At 48.3% G+C, this 16,322-nt stretch overlaps 1 protein-coding gene across 10 annotated transcripts in view; it reads right to left on the bottom strand.

The window, feature by feature from the left end:
* Positions 1–5,160: 5,160 nt before the first annotated feature.
* The window catches only part of THOC5 (THO complex subunit 5), a 37,652-nt gene continuing 26,490 nt past the window's right edge, over positions 5,161–16,322 (bottom strand). For all 10 annotated transcript variants that reach the window (XM_074004073.1, XM_074004075.1, XM_005567658.5 and 7 more), the window contains 8 exons: positions 15,036–15,137; positions 14,065–14,161; positions 13,065–13,179; positions 11,318–11,421; positions 11,084–11,171; positions 8,864–8,979; positions 7,956–8,146; positions 5,161–5,352 (listed from right to left, as the gene is read on the bottom strand). In XM_074004073.1, the coding sequence (XP_073860174.1) occupies positions 5,289–5,352; positions 7,956–8,146; positions 8,864–8,979; positions 11,084–11,171; positions 11,318–11,421; positions 13,065–13,179; positions 14,065–14,161; positions 15,036–15,137 (877 nt within the window). In that variant the 3' untranslated portion in view covers positions 5,161–5,288. The remainder of the gene's footprint in view (positions 5,353–7,955; positions 8,147–8,863; positions 8,980–11,083; positions 11,172–11,317; positions 11,422–13,064; positions 13,180–14,064; positions 14,162–15,035; positions 15,138–16,322) is intronic.

Genomic DNA, 16,322 nt, shown 5'->3' with positions numbered 1-16,322 from the left:
GAAGAAAATAAGGGAGAGACTAGAAGACACCGATAAATCAGGAATGTGGATGGCAGCTTTAAAAAGGCAAGGAATAGGCCTGACATGGTGGGTTCACGCCTGTAATCCTAGCACTTTGAGAGGCCGAGGTGGAAAGATTGCTTGAGGCCAGGAGTTCAAGACTAGCCTGAGCAACATAGTGAGACTTTGTCTCTACAAAAGAAAAAAAAAAAAAAAAAAGTTTTAAAAACACTGTCAAGGAAAAAAAACAAAAAAGAAACAAAGGCAAGCAACACAGGCTGAGTCCCAGGTACAAGAGAGCGACAGATGGGCTGCGGTCTGCGATATGCCCCAGAATATAATCTGCCAAAAGTCCATGGACAATTCCAGCTGAGGAGGAAGCTTCTAGGTCTTCCCACGCCAGTCCCTCTCCCCCTAATCTGCCCACCCTGGGCATGAATGGCTAAGTAGCCCACAGGGGAGGGACTGACCGGGCTTCTTGCTTGTTTTAAAATCCTCCTTAAAGCCAAGGGATTCTTTTGTTCAGCCTGCTTCTCTGGAAAGGGAAAATCTCTTCTGGAGGGCGACAGGCTCTGATATCCCCTGTCTAAGCAGCAAAGCCTCTTCCCAGCCCTCACAAGCCCTCTTTGAAATCTTGTCCTGGCTTCTGGAGATGAGCTTTTGTGCTGAGTCAGTTTGGCTGCCTTCCAGCCAAGAACAAAGAAGTGCAGGCTGCAATGCGGGGGCTATTAAATAAACTATTTTTAGGCTCTATTTCAATCTTATTCAGCACAGGCGGTGAGACACAAGGCCTGAAGGTGGACAGACCAGGGGGATGCCACCTGGGAAAAAGTCCCAGGCAAGTAGGTCAGGGAAAAGACAAGGAGATCTCGCTATGTGGAGAGAAAGAAGCATCTCGCCGGGCACGGTGGCTCACACCTGTAATCCCAGCACTTTGGGAGGCCGAGGAAGGTGAATTATGAGGTGAGGAGATTGACACCATCCTGGCTAACATGGTGAAACCCCATCTCTACTAAAAATATAAAAAATTAGCCAGGCATGGTGATGGGCGCCTGTAATCTCAGCTACTCAGAAGGCTGAGGCAGGAGAATTGCGTGAACCTGGGAGGCGGAGGTTGCAGTGAGCCAATATCGTGCCACTGCACTCCAGCCTGGGCAACAGAGCGAGACTCCATCTCAAAAAAAAAAAAAAAAAAGCACCCAGATGCTCATGCTGCTATCCAAGGTGCAGAAGAGAGCTGCCCAGAGAATCTGGCCCTGTAGAGTCATCAAGAAAAATGAGGAGGCCGGGCGCGGTGGCTCACGCCTATAATCCCAGCACTTTGGGAGGCCGAGGCGGGCAGATCACAAGGTCAGGAGATCGAGACCACGGTGAAACCCCGTCTCTACTAAAAATACAAAAAATTAGCTGGGCGCGGTGGCGGGCGCCTGTAGTCCCAGCTACTCAGGAGGCTGAGGCAGGAGAATGGCGTAAACCCAGGAGGCGGAGCTTGCAGTGAGCCGAGATCACGCCACTGCACTCCAGCCTGGGCGACAGAGCGAGACTCCGTCTCAAAAAACAAACCAAAAAAAAAAAAAAAAAAGAAAAATGAGGAAAGCGAAGGGAAGGGAAGGGAAGAAAGTACAGTGTCTTCCATAGAGACCAGGGCAGTCTATACCTGGGAATCTTGGTTAAAATACACTTCCTGGCTGGGCGGGGTGGCTCACGCCTGTAATCCCAGCACTTTGGGAGGCCAAGGTGGGTGGATCACCTGAGGTCAGGAGTTTGAGACCAGCCTGGCCAACACGGTAAAACCCTATCTCTACTAAAAATACAAAATTAGCCACACACTTGTAATCCCAGCTCTTGGGAGGCTGAGGGAGGAGAATCACTTGAACCCAGGAGGTAGAGGTTGCAGTGAGCTGAGATCGTGTCACTGCACTCCAGCCTGGACGACAGAGCAAGGCTCAAAAAATAAAAATAAAAAAATACACTTCCTTGGCGCATCTCAGGTCAACTGAGTCAGAATATTTGGAATGAGACTTGGGTGTCTGTGTTTCTCATCAGGTGCTGGGATGGGTGACTCCCACACGGGCTGAAGTTCGAGGACCTCTAAGCTAGAGAGTACCTGCCTTTGGAATTCAAAGGACTGATGTGGACTGACGGTAGTGGTGGTGATTTAACAGCCATCGAAGGTATCATTCTCTTCTCCTTGCTAGGCTCAGGTTTCTTTTTTTTTCCAAATGGGGACTCACTATATTACCCAGGCTGGTCTTGAACTCCTGGGCTCAAGCAATTCTCCTGCCTCAGCTTTCTGAATGGCTTGGATTATAGGCACAAGCCACCATGCCCAGCAAGGCTTAGGTTTTCATCCGTAAAATGAAGGGCCCTGGTAGGGGAAGGAATTTATTACTTAGCTCTTCCTCTGAAAATCCTTATCCCTGGGATACTCAGTGATCGGCAGAGAGACCTGGAGGAATAGCTTTTATACTGGAGGTCTGCATTATTCAAAGAAAAAAAGTAAAAGTCCACTTGGGGGAATATGCTTATGATGGGGACCAAGCTTAACAGCATGTCGTGGAGGGATAAAAAGTTCCATCAGGACATCACAAAAAATAAAATGTGTTTCCTCTTGGAGTTAGCAAACTTTATCTCTGCAACTACGTACTAATTCTCAAAAATTTTTACATTTCTACATCTTTTTTTTTTCCCCAAGACGGAGTCTTGCTCTGTTGTCCAGGCTGGAGTGCAGTGGCACAATCTCAGCTCAGTGCAACCTCCGCCTCGGGGATTCAAGCAATTCTCCTGCCTCAGCCTCCCGAGTCGTTGGGATTACAGGTGTGCACCACCATGCCCAGCTAATTTTTGTATTTTTAGTAGATGGGGTTTCACCATGTTGACCAGGCTGGTCTTGAACTCCTGACCTCAGGTCATCTGCCCACTGGCATCCCAAAGTGCTGATATTACAGGTGTGAGCCACTGCGCCCAGCCCATCTTATTTTTTAAAATGAATAAAGAATGGAGTACTGATGGTGGGGGTCAAGATACACTTTTTGACAAAACTGTCCAAGAATAGTCTATGCCATCCTTTACTTTGACTTGCAGGAGTATTACAAAGGAGGTAATTTTATGAACATTTTAAAGGTTGTTACCTATCTTCCCAAGACTTTTCTTCATCCTTTGAGAATCAAACCATTATATTTTGAGGCACTTTTGTCATTACCATAAAGACTCTACTCAGGCCAGGTGTGGTGGCTCATGTCTATAATTCTAGCACTTTGGGAGGCCTAGGTGGGAGGATCATTTGAGCCCAGGAGTTTGAGACCAGCCTGAGAAAACTAGTGGGATCCCGCCTCTACAAAAAATTTAAAAATTAGCCAGGCATGGTGACACACGCCTGTGGTCCCAGCTACTTGGGAGGCTGAGGCAGGAGGATCACTTGAGTCCAGGAGAGGTTGAGGCTGCAGTGAGCTGTGTTCATGCCACTGTACTCCAGCCTGGACAACAGAGCAAGACCCTGTCTCAATTTAAAAAAATATATATTCTCCTCAAATGTTACCTGGTCTCACTGTCCTGTATCTCTGTATGTGATTGATTCTCCAACACCACTCTCGCCAACTCCATGAAATCCTGTAAGACTTAGAATTACTCTCTGTGAAGTACAGTTGATCTCTGAACAACAGTTTGGACTCTGTGGGTCTATTATATGCAGATTTCTTTTTTTTTTTTAATTTTTTAGAGATAGGGTCTTGCATTGTTTCCCAGGCTAGAGTACAGTACAGGCACAATGAATAGCTCACTATGACCTTGAACTCCTGGACTCCAGTCATCTGCCCACCTCAGCCTTCTGAGCAACTGGGACTATTGGTGGATACCACCACACCTAGCTAATTTTTAAATTTTTCATAGACACAGGGTCTCACTACGTTGTTCAGGCTGGACCTGAACTGCTGGCCTCAAGGGATCCTCCTGCCTTAGCCTCCCAAAGTACTAGGATTACAGTCATGAGCCCCTGCATAGATTTTGTTCAATAAAATAACAGTGGTGCCTGCCTCTGCCTCCACCTTCTCCACCTTTTCTGCCTCTGCCATCCTTGAGACACCAAGACCAACCCCTCCACTTCCTTAGACTATTCAACCCTGAGACAGGATGTGAAGACCTTTATGGTGATCCACTTCCACTTACTAGTAGATATGTATTTCCTTCCTTATGGCTTTCTTATTTTTTTATTTTTGAGACGGAGTCTTACTCTGTTGCCCAAGCTCGAGCACAGTAGCATGATCTTGGCTTACTGCAACCTCTGCCTCATAGGTTCAAGTAATTCTGCTTCAGCCTCTTGAGTAGCTGGGACTACAGGCATGCACCACCACGCTTGGCTAATTTTCGTGTTTTTAGCAGAGACAGGGTTTCACCATGTTGGCCAGGCTGGTCTCAAACTCCTGACCTCAAGTGATCCACCCGCCTCGGCCTCCCAAAGCGCTGGGATTACAGACGTAAGTCACTGTGCCCAGGCCCCCTTACGACTTTCCTAATAACATTTTCTTTCCTCTAGTTTACTCTATTGCAAGAATACAGTGTACAAGATACAAAATATATATTGAAAATATGTACTATGTTAGCAGTAAGTAACTACTAATAGCATATTACTGGTCAACAGCAGGCTATTAGTTAAGTTTTTAGGGAGTCAAAAGTTATACACAGATTTTTCAACTGTGCAGGACAGGGGGTGTTGGTGCCCCTAATCCCTGAGTTGTTCAAGGATCAACTGAATTTGTCTTCTGTTTACACTGCACTGTCAGGCATTTATAACAGCCAACGATCAGAGACAATTTGTCCATCGGCAACCCTGACAGGGATAATGGGAAGAGCAGGTGGGGAGGGAACAGCTTTTGCTTTTTGTGCTCTGCTGCCTTTGGCTTCTCCTACCACCTCTTAACAGCAGGAACCTGGGATAATAAATTCCAAGATCATGAGGACCTCACTCCCCAAAGCAGAAATAGGGTGTGCGTAGACAAGAGGTGAGCATCTCTCTGCAGCATTGGAATCTTTTTCCACTCTGCTTTTCTTGGCTGCTGAGAAAAAGTTTCTCTACAAATGCTTTTTCACACTGTGCCACAGCTCCCACCTGCCCTTCCAGACTGCAAAGCCACCCAGCAAGGAACCACAGACAAAGGCCACTGGTCAGGTGACGCTTTTTAATCGGCTGGTGTCTTTAGAGAATATCAAGAGTCACATGTGGGCCACAGCAGAAAGCAGAAGCCCAGGACTCAGGGTGAGGCCTTGGGGGAAACAACAGGCTGGGCGAGAGGTCAGCGATGGCTGAAGAATCCCTGAGGATGGTTGTATTTAAATGGCTTCATCCTGCTGGGACCCCTAGAGAAATAGGAGAACGGAGTAGTTAATAACACACCTTCCAGGCTGATAAAATAAATTATGGTTCATTCACACAAGGGAAAAAAAAAAAAAGAGGCAGAGTTCTATGACACAGAATGTTGCGAGAAAAGCATACAGCAGAACAACATATAAGGTGAGATACTATTTTTGTAAAAATGTCTTTTTGTGCTTGCTAATGAGTGAACACAAACTTGGAAAGGCCCTCACTGACAGTGGCACTTCAGGGACATAGCTTTGGGCACCCTCACTTTTTAGGATTGTTCCTTTTTTTTTTTTTTTTTTTTGAGACGGACTCTCTGTATCGCCCAGGCTGGAATGCAGTGGCACGATCTCAGCTCACTGCAACCCCTGCCTCCTGGGTTCAAGGGATTTTCGTGCCTCAGCCTCCCAAGTAGCTGGGATTACAGGCATGCACCACCACGCCTGGGTTTAGGTTGAGGTTTAGTTTAGGTTTCGCCATGTTGGCCAGGCTGGTGGAACTCCTGGCCTCAGGTCTCTTGCTGCCCATGCCAGCACTCTGCATCCTGGCCGGAGAGCCTTGCCTCTCACATCTACCAGCCATAGAGTTAACTGGATCTGAGTCACTGAAGGAGCACCTTCTCAGAATGTGGACAGAGGAGCTCAGCCTGGAGACACAACAAAGCCCTTCAAGAATGGGGTCCTTGGCCGGGCGCGGTGGCTCACGCCTGTAATCCCAGCACTTTGGGAGGCCAGGAGATCGAGACCATCCTGGCTAACACGGTGAAACCCCGTCTCTACTAAAAATGCAAAAAAATTAGCCGGGCGAGGCGGCAGGCGCCTGTAGTCCCAGCTACTCGGGAGGCTGAGGCAGGAGAATGGCGTGAACCCGGGAGGCGGAGCTTGCAGTGAGCCGAGATCGCGCCATTGCACTCCAGCCTGGGCGACTAAGCGAGACTCTGTCTCAAAAAAAAAAAAAAAAAAAAAAAAAGAATGGGGTCCTTTGGCCGGGAGGCGGAGGTTGCAGTGAGCCGAGATCATGCTACTACACTCCAGCCTGGGCGACAGAGTGAGACTCCATCTCAAAAAAAAAAAAAGAAAAAAGAAAAAGAAATGGGTCCTTTGGGAACCATTGGAGAAGTGGAAATAAATGCCGGCCACGTGAGTTCCCACCCTGGAAATGTGTTAAAATGGGCTGGGCAGGTGGGAAGAGCTGAGGTCTCACACAAGCCCTCTAGGGAGAGCAAGTCCTAGAAGGTGCCAGCATCTGGCCACCAGCTCCACCTCCCAGCAGCCACTCAGAGCTGGAACTCGTTATTATGAGACAACACAATGAACCAGGCCAGTGGAGGTGTCAGATGAGGTGAGAGGATGCTGGGACTGCTTCTAGGGGCTGGAACTGGCTGTCCGAGAACAAGGTGAGGGAGAGGTAAGGTACTGTTTAGACTGACAGGGAACAAGGAGGGATGTCCTGATTAGAAACTGATTAGAAACAGATTATCACTCTTCTTCCCAAACACTGCTCCTCCCCAACCTCACTCAGAAGGGAAGGGATGCCTGAGCAGTGACATCTGCAGTTCTGAAACTGACTCTTAAAAGAACATGAGTTAGGGAATGAAAGGGAAATAAAAGACCCAAAACGAAAGAGAAAGGAAAAGTAGCTGGAAGTGCCATGAGCCCAGACACTCTGAGTACCAAGCTGTCAGGAACTACTGGCATTTTCCAAGTCCCAGTCTTGTGCCAGGAAGCTTTACATGAATTACTTCTGAAGCATCATGAGCTAGAAGGTATTACTTCCACCACTTCACTCTTCAGAAAATGGCAGTCGGGCGCAATGGCTCACGCCTGTAATCCCAGCACTTTGGGAGGCTGAGGCAAGCTGATCACTTCAACCTAGGAGTTTGAGACCAGCCTGGCTAATATGGTGAAACCTCATCTCTATAAAAACATTTAAATATTAGTTGGGTGTGGCAGTGCCTGCCTGTGGTCCCAGCTACTAGGGAGGCTGAGGCGGGAGGATCGTTTAAGCCCTGGAGGTCAAGACTGCAAGGCTGCAGTGGGCTATGATCGTGCTGTTGCACTCCAGTCTGGGCAAGAGAATAAGACCCTGTCTCAAAGAAAAGAAAAGAAAAGAAAAAGTGGGGGGAGGGCTCAGAGCTAAGCAGAAGTGACTCTTCTAAGGTCAGCAGCAAAACAGAGATCTGCACTCCTCTGTCTTACTTCGAGGCTGGTTCCTTCTGTGCCACCTGACTGCCTAAGCTGCGGTTCTCACTGACAGGACAGTACCCTAGAAAGACCACAGCAGACTCCCTGGGTACAGGCGAGCATGCACACAGTTTAAAAAGCTTATTTGGACAGCAAAAAGCAAACAAACTCTATTGTTTTCCACGGAAAGTATAGAAAATAAAGTTCAGCCAAATCCTCTTGGCCAATACCTGGCATTGTTTATGTGGTTGGGTGACCCACTTTCAGGAGGTGTTGGTGAAAAACAGGTGGACCAGGGTGACAGGCACAGGCTTGAAGGGGAAGTTTCAGGAAGAAGCAAGCTCTCCCCAGAAAATGTGGCTCTGATCTCTGCCCCACATCACTGTGAGAAGTCACCAGGGCCCCAGACCTCCCCTCACCTGAAAAGCCGCAGACACATCTTCTCCTGGGGAAATTCCTTGGGCCCCTCCACACTGTCGTCATGGCTCTCGGTCTCCAGGTAAACATCCAGCAGCACACACAGCCGCTGCAGCTGGTTGGTCAACAGCTGGTGGCTGGGCCAAGGGCCACACAGCTCCTTGTAGCACACATTGACTTCACCCTCCATGGCCTGTGTGGTGGGAAAGCCAGCATCTCAGCACTACCTTCCTGCGTTTGGGGGACCACAATGGCCGGGCTTCCATTCCTGGATGGGCCTGAGCGCTGATGCCTCTGTAGGAGCTGGGCCATCAGATCAAGCTAGACTGGCTTGTCCTGAGGCCCCCTCATCAAGGCAATGAGGTCTTCCTAATTTTGACCCGTAACTTTCCCTGCCTCGTATGCCCACAGCCAGGAAAACAGAGGTGTGCAGGGAAGGAGTCTCAAAATAAGACCTAAGTCAGAAGATGTTGGTTAAAAACGTGTTCCATGGCACGTTTGATTTAGTAGCTGCCACAGGCTGCTACTTAACAGCTGCAACGCTGATTAACAGCTACAATGCTGATTAACAGGTGCAACGATGTCATTCTTCATGTTACTCCAGTGCTTCTATAATGCTTCAGAGCTTATTCACATTTTTTTATAGGAGCCCAAGCCAATAATCTTTCAAGTAGGTATTTCTTCTTACTCTCTAAATGGGGAAACCTGCGAACCCCAAGGTAGGCAAGTAGGTCTGGGCTCTTTCCTCTATTACACCACACAGGCTCCAGCAAATTCTGCAAATCCTGGCACAACCTTCTGTTTTGGGAATTAAGGCAGTGCCCAAGCCTTCAGCTGCAGTGGGTTCTGCCACGGCCACCTCCCCCGGGAGCTTTACCTGCTCCTCCCGTCATCCCCAGCTGGGTCTTACCCGAATGTTGTCATCATTGCTGTTGGTTTTCTCCCCTTTCCAGTTCAAACAGAGCTGGAAAACAGGTGGGATGGAGGAGTAGCCAGGATTCAACACCACAGCGGCCTGCAGTTTGGCTGGGAAGAGAGGAGAGAGGAGGAAAGCTCAGTTCTAAGACCCAGCTTACTAGCCATGGCAGCCTCCCCACTGCACCCCTGAGGCCAGCTCAGATGTCTCCTATTAATCTGAATGCTGCAGAGCACATTCTGGTACCAACTGTTCTAAAATGTCCTAAGTAGAATTGCCAGCTTGCAGAATGTGAGGTCCTATAATTGGTCTCTCCAAGGACTTTGACATATTTACTGTGCCACAAAGCTGTGGACTCCCCAGAGTCTGGTCCACCTTAGCTTTCTCCATGTGTTCTATTTGCTACTTTGATAGAAGTTTAATTGTCATTTCTTTATTTGCCAGCAAGCTAAGGATTTCTCCATGTGAAAGCTTACTATCTAATTTTTCAACAATATTGTGTATCAACTGTTACATCAAATACATTTTCTCTATTTTCATTTGATTTTTACATACTTTGTTACACAAAATTCTTTATACTAGCCAACATGTAGAGAGTCCTTACTGTATCCCAGGCACTGTGGTAAACCCTCTAGACACATTTTATTTCATCCTAACAGTAATTCTATGAGTTAGGTACTATTATCATCATCTTCATTTTACACATAAAGAAACAGGCTCTGACAGAAACTTCTCTACCATCAAATAATTGGAAAGTAGCAGTGCTGAGTTTAACCAGAACTGGCTGATACCAAAGCTGTGTTCATAATTACTAAACAAAATATTTGTGTTTTTGAACATACTCATTTTTTCTCTGGTGAAAGCCTTTGCCTTTTTCAACAGGAGGATATTTACGTTCTCAAGTGGGATAGGTTTGCCACTTCTTTTTAGTTATTTTTTGCAGGGGAGAGTTTAATTCTCTGACCACTAGTTATTCAAGTAACAGAGGAGAGGAGAGGAGAGGTTAACATAATTCTTCCCTAACAGTCAGAATATTAACTAAAAAGTTGTGGCCAGGCGTGGTGGCTCACGCCTATAATCCCAGCACTGTGGGAGGCCGAGGCGGGTGGATCACAAGGTCAGGAGATCGAGACCATCCTGGCTAACATGGTGAAACCCTGTCTCTACTAAAAATACAAAAAATTAGCCAAGTGTGGTGGCAGGTGACTGTAGTCCCAGTTACTCAGGAGGCTGAGGCAGGAGAATGGCGTGAACCCGGGGGGTGGAGCTTGCAGTGAGCCGAGATTGCGCCACTGCACTCCAGCCTGGGTGACAGAGCAAGACTCCGTCTCAAAAAAAAAAAAAAGTGTGTGGTGGGGAAAGGATGGAAAGCAAATGTATAAAATTCAAATAGTGGTCACCTATTAGGAGAAAGGGAATAAAGTGGGATAGGGAGGCCTCAACCGTATCTGAAATAATTCAGCTTCTTCAGAATGTTTTTTTAGAAGACATGAAGAATAGAAAGAGAAGCAAGTGGGGTAGTGAGGACAGAAACTCTGATACCAAAGAGTTCAACTTTCCTTACAGTTCTGGAACTGTCTTAGAACTACAGACAACTTCCTCAGCTCAGCACCAAGTCTTGGGGGTGTCAGATCCCACAGGCAGTGCCAGGCTTGCCGCACCTTGGGTGGGACAACAGCATAACAGCCGAAACACAGCATCCCAGGACTTCAGCAGGGAACCTGGCAGAGTTGGATGCCAGAAGAGGTGTGAAGAATCAGAGCTTTCAATGCCTCTGAAGTGAGAACAGGGACTGCAGAAGAGGGAGGGAGGCCCTGTGACCCTGCCCTTTACAACCTGAGAGTGACCCCTCAGCCCTGCTATGAAGAGGGAGAAAGAGGAGATGTCTGGTGTAGAGAGCGGTGAAGGAAAGAGCAAAGAGCTCAGGCTCAGCGCTCAGACTGGGCTTGTAACTAAGCCCGAATTTCCTCCCCAGTAAAATGGAAATGACAGCACCACCCCTAGGACTGTAGTGAGGGTTCAGTGAGACAGAGCGTGTGTGTGACTGTGTTGCAGAATGAGTCCTTGCTGAACAGGCTCTCACGATCATTATTATCTGTTAAGTCCTTGCAGCAGGATTCCAGGATCTTCTGCTTTCTTTGGGCAACCCCCAAGAGTGTTTGATTCTTGGCAGCGCCCTTTGTCTAGAACCCCTGTAATCACCAGAGCAATTACCTGTGCCCCTTTCGATGAGTGCCATGTAGTAGAGATTGGTGTCCCCAGCCAGTCCCGCATCCACAATGTCTTTGGTGAAATGCAGCTCCTAGAAGAGGTACCACAGACAAGAAGTGAACTACTGGCTCCTCTAGTTAAATCCCCTGCCCTTCCAATCAGGTGGCAGGAGCTGGAAGGTGACATGGTCCTGCATTCCTCAGGACAGTAAGGGTAACTTTTCACTCCTTCACCTACCATGTAATCCTCATGGGCAACTGTCACCCATTTCACCAGGCGAGAGACAACCTTGGCAGGGAAGAGGTACTGGCAATCACTGGTAACTGGCACAATGCCATGTTCTAAAAGAGAGCAAGACAGGTGACGTCACAGGTAGAAATCAGGTGCCACAGATGGGTAACTGGCATCCTCCTGGGGCTCTCTGAAGGGCTCAGATGGCCCGGCCAGCTATCCTGGTACACCTGGCACTCAAGTACCCAGGTCAACATGTGCCAGGAATGTAAGCATGTCAACCTGACCTTCACCCAGTGCTGTGTGCTTGTGGCCAGATCCAGTGCCAGCATTTACGGTGCTTTCTCTTTAATGCAAATGATAGCCTGCCAAAGAAAAACCCCTGCAGCCAGAACTAGGGAGGATGCCCCTGCAGCAGTTGACTGTTAATTAGATCAAACAGCCTACAGGCCTGCATTTTCATAGCTGACCTTGATGGAGGAAACAACTGAAGTGTTGTGTGTCAGGGAGAAGAGCCAGAGAACTGCTCCAGGGTAAATTCCTGCTGGCATTTCAATAAGTAAATACGGCCAACATAGTAAGCGCTGTCCAAAATGACAAGCTCCCAACCTTGGGACAACAAACTCAGCAATGCTGATGGGGAGCAAGGCCCCATGGACAAACATCGGTGCTCTGGAGAGATCAGCAGCCATGTGGAGTCCAAGAACTGGTGGGGAGTGGTCTCCAGATGTGTCCTGGAAACCCAATGCCTTTCCTGACAGATACTCTTTTTTTCATTTATTTTTTTACTTTTTATTTTGAGATGGAGTCTCGCTTTGTTGCCCAGGCTGGAATCTTGGCTCACTGCAGCCTCCACCTCTCAGGTTCAAGCAATTCTCTGCTTCAGCCTCCTGAGTGGCTGGAATACAGGTGCATGCCACCATGCCCAGCTAATTTTTGTATTTTTAGTAGAGACGGGGTTTTACCATGTTGGCAGGCTGGTCTTGAACTCCTGATCTCAAGAGATCTGTCTGCCTTGGCCTCCCAAAGTGCTGTGATTACAGGCAAGAGTCACCGTGCCTGGCCCAGAGACTCTTTTAGATCAGAAAAATCTTGACCCCATCCCCCTGCCACTGTAAGCACCTTGAACATGGTAAGCATGTGACAACCATTTACTGAGTGAATAAACTAAAAGAAACTCCCAAATGCCACCACCTAAGTCAGTGGCTCATCATTATCACTTGGGAGCTTAGAAGAAAACACAGGCTCAGCCTCACCCTGGGGAACATCAGGTCGGTAGGCCTTGGGGAACGGATATGCGAGTCGCTCCCTGGACAGCTATATTCAAATAAGCTGACTGTGAGCCACAGAGCCAGGGGCAGGGGTTCACTGTGCTCAGTTCTTCTCCCAGCACTATGCTCAGTGCCAGGTATGAATCAGGATCTCATTAAATATGTGTCGAAAGCACATCAAAATCTGCAATGCATGGCCTAGGATGAGTTGCCCCTGACCAATCCACAAACCTGTGCTACCCAATGGCTCTGTGCCTCCTCTGTGAGGCAGGACAGCACTGACGGCTCTAAGGGGGAGCTCAGCCCTCTGCCTGGACAGGCCTGGAGCTCTCCCCAGTGGCTCTGCCAAGATGCCCACTCTGTAAAGCCAGGAATCCAGGTCTTGTATTTGTCATCAGGATTCAAGTTTTAAGTGAAAGGCTAAGTTGTTGTCTGTGTGTTACCTGAGTGACTCTTAAACCACCACCCCATCATCAGCTTACCTAGGGATGCAAACTGTTTGTGGAGGGCCAGGCGGGACTGCACCCTGGTCTTCAGAAGTTTCATGGTGGTCTCCATGTGGCTGGCGCTCAGCGAGTGGTCAGCAATCACTGTTTGCTGTGAGGTGAGTGACAATGAGACACACACACGAGTGCTCCCCCATCCCTTCCTCTGGGCACCATCTCTCTCCTGGGACCTGCCTGCCTGCAACAGCCTGGATTATCCGTGCCCCAAGATGGGTACTTTAGACATGGCAGGGTTTATCTGCTATGACAGGCCAGATGCTGAGTCCTGGCAGAAACAACACAGTATGCTGGGTTCTTGAGAAGCTGTGTCCAACTCCTGAGGAAAGGCAGGCTTCTGCTAAGGGGCCAGGCCCCCTGGATTTCTGCTCATGCCTCATATTTGGCACCTGCACACAAGAACAAGGGCAGCAGAGCCTGCAGCCATGAGTCCCAGAGCAAGGACTCAAGCTACCTGGGTCTAGAAGGCTACTAGGCTCAGAGAAAAGGCAAAAGGTACCTAAACTCTTGTAAGTCTAAGACATTTTAGTGTCCTGAGTGGACAGAAGACAGGTCACAGCTCTGAGGGGACACGTTCTGCCAGTTCAAAACTCCAAAGGCCATGACAGGCCTTTTTTTTTTTTTGAGACAGAGTTTTGCTCTTGTTGCCCAGGCTGGAGTGCAGTGGCTTGATCTCGGCTCACTGCAACCTCCACCTCCCTGGTTCAAGTAATTCTCCTGCTTCAGCCTCCTGAACAGCTGGGATTATAGGCACGTGCCACCACACCCAGCTTTTTTGTATTTTTAGTACAGACACGGTTTCATCATGTTGGCCAGGCTGGTCTTGAACTCCTGACCTCAGGTGATCCACCTGCCTCGGCCTCCCAAAGTACAGGGATTATAGGTGTGAGCCACCATGCCTGGCCTGGCTTTTCTAGAGTCTATACAGGAAGAGAGGAGGTAAGCTCCTCAGCCAAGTAGATGAGATCAGTGTACAGACCTGGGGCTGCTCTTTGGGGAAGTGGAGGCCACCAAGCTTCTGTACCCACAAGTAGGGGTGACCTAGCTCAAGTACATAGTCGCTCAAAGTCAGGATGCTGCAGAAAAGAAAATAAATAAAATTGTGCTGTAAGTCATTTCTGCTGTGGTCCCAGGATACAGCCCTCCTCCAATCCTACCATGCCCTCCAGACCAGCCAGTCCTGCAGGTTTGGCCATGTTTACAGCCAGGCTGCTGGCAGAGCCCTTCCACTCTGTCAGTTCCCTACTGTGAATTTCATCTTTCTCATATTCACTTTCCTCTTTTTTCCTTTTCTTCTTGCAGCCTCAACTCATAAGCAAATATCAAATACAAAGGCAGTGTACTAATGTCTTTATTGGTCTACCAATTTAGAAAATATTTTAAAAATTAATCCTCAGATAATTAAAACGTCAGACATTTTTATTGTATCACATATTATTATGCTTCCAGAGGGGTTGTTTTTCTTTTTGTTTTTGTTTTGAGACAGGGTCTGGCTCTGTTTTCCCCAGGCTGCAGTGCAGTGGCATGACCATGGCTCACTGCAGCCTCAACCTCCTGTGCTCATGCAATTCTCCCACCTCAGCCTCCCCAGTAGCTGCGACTACAAATGCCTGCCACCACGCCTGGCTAATTTTTGTATGTCTTGTAGAGACAGGGTTTTGCCATGTTGCCCAGGCTGGTCTCGAACTCCTGAGCTCAAGGAATCCACCCGCCTTGGCCTTCCAAAGTGCTGGGATTATAGGCATGAGCCACCACACCCAGCATGTTTCCGAGTTTTTATCCTTCCACCCTTTTCTGTGATCTCCCTTTGCCTTGTAAGCAAGAAAGAACAAGCATTCCCTTCCTATCCTCTAGGTTACCTCTGGCCCTAACAGGTCTCCAGCATTTAGCTTGAGCCACCAGAGAAACTCAGAAGTAGAGAGCTAGGAGAAGAGGAAACTGCTGACTCACCCAACTTTATCAAACTGATACTGATTGGCTGGATTCGGAGTTTTCTTTCCATGATCCCCAGGATACAAGCAACTCAGGACTGAGTCAGGAGACAGCAAGTCACTAGAAAAGGAAAAACAGCCCTGTTATTAGCATGTAGGGCACCTAAGAAATGAACAAGCAGAACGTTCATGATGAGCTCTACCACGATCTGGGAGCCCTAGAGCTCCTCACTGAACTGAGAGCCCTGGACAGTGTCACTGGGTGCTCAGAAGCAAGCCCTGGGCTCCCTCTGCTGGGGTCAGATGGGAATAGGGTCAGTTTCATCCAGAGCACCCCTGGGGGGGGGTCCAACAACACTCTCAGGCACAGCAACCAAAGCTGCTGTGGACTGAAGGGGATGTGGACTCTAAGAGCAGAGTCTAAAACCCAAGAGACACCATCATCATGGGGAACTGGAAGGGGTGGAAAGAGCCCTGCTCCACCAGGCACCAGAGCTATACCTCCCTAAGCCTCAGTGGTCTTTCTACAGCTGACAGTGGGACTAGGTCAGGGCAGTGCTCTTGTGAATGGAAGCTATTTCACCCTCAGAACCCCTTGACCCTTCTTCCCACCCATGTTTGCAGAACAAGGATGTCATGATTGGGCTGGGTACAGTGACTCATGCCTGGAATTCCAGCACTGAGAGAGGCAGAGACAGGAGGACTGCTTGAGGCCAGGAGTTCAAGACCACCCTGGGCAACATAGCAAGATCCCATTTCTATAAAATAAAAATAGAAAGTCAGCCAGGCATGGTGGCATGCACCTGTAGTCCTAGTTACTCAGGAGGCTGAGGTAGGAGGATCACTACAGCCCAGACATTTGAGGCCACAGTGAGCTATGATAATGCCATGGTCCTCCAGTCTGGGCAACATAGTGAGACTGTGTATCAACAAAAATATAAATTAAAAAAAAGAACACTGTAGTCAGGGCCTTCCTGGGGAGGCGATGATGGCTGTCATTACTGTGCCTCTGCTCACTCTTCTCAAAACTCTCACAGGGACCCACCACAGTCCTCCCACCACCCAGATAAGGACATGGGCTTGGGCTACGCTGGGGAGCAAAAATCCCAGCACCTTGGGATAGAAAGAGAAAAGGGAAAGAGTGGCCTAAATTTGTCAACCTGCTAATCTCTGCCAAATCTCATTTTCTATTCACACACTTTCCACTGGTAGCAAAAAGCTGGTGCTCTGCCCCACCTACTCAATTTGCAAATATGCTGTTGTCACTTCTATCATCTTCTGTGTAGCAAGAGGACTTCACAAATTA

The sequence above is a fragment of the Macaca fascicularis genome, chromosome 10, assembly GCF_037993035.2.
Source record: "Macaca fascicularis isolate 582-1 chromosome 10, T2T-MFA8v1.1".
NCBI classification, from domain to species: Eukaryota; Metazoa; Chordata; class Mammalia; order Primates; family Cercopithecidae; genus Macaca; species Macaca fascicularis.
The sequence above is the reverse complement of the archived record's forward strand: the minus strand, read 5'-3'. Positions and strand labels throughout refer to the sequence as shown.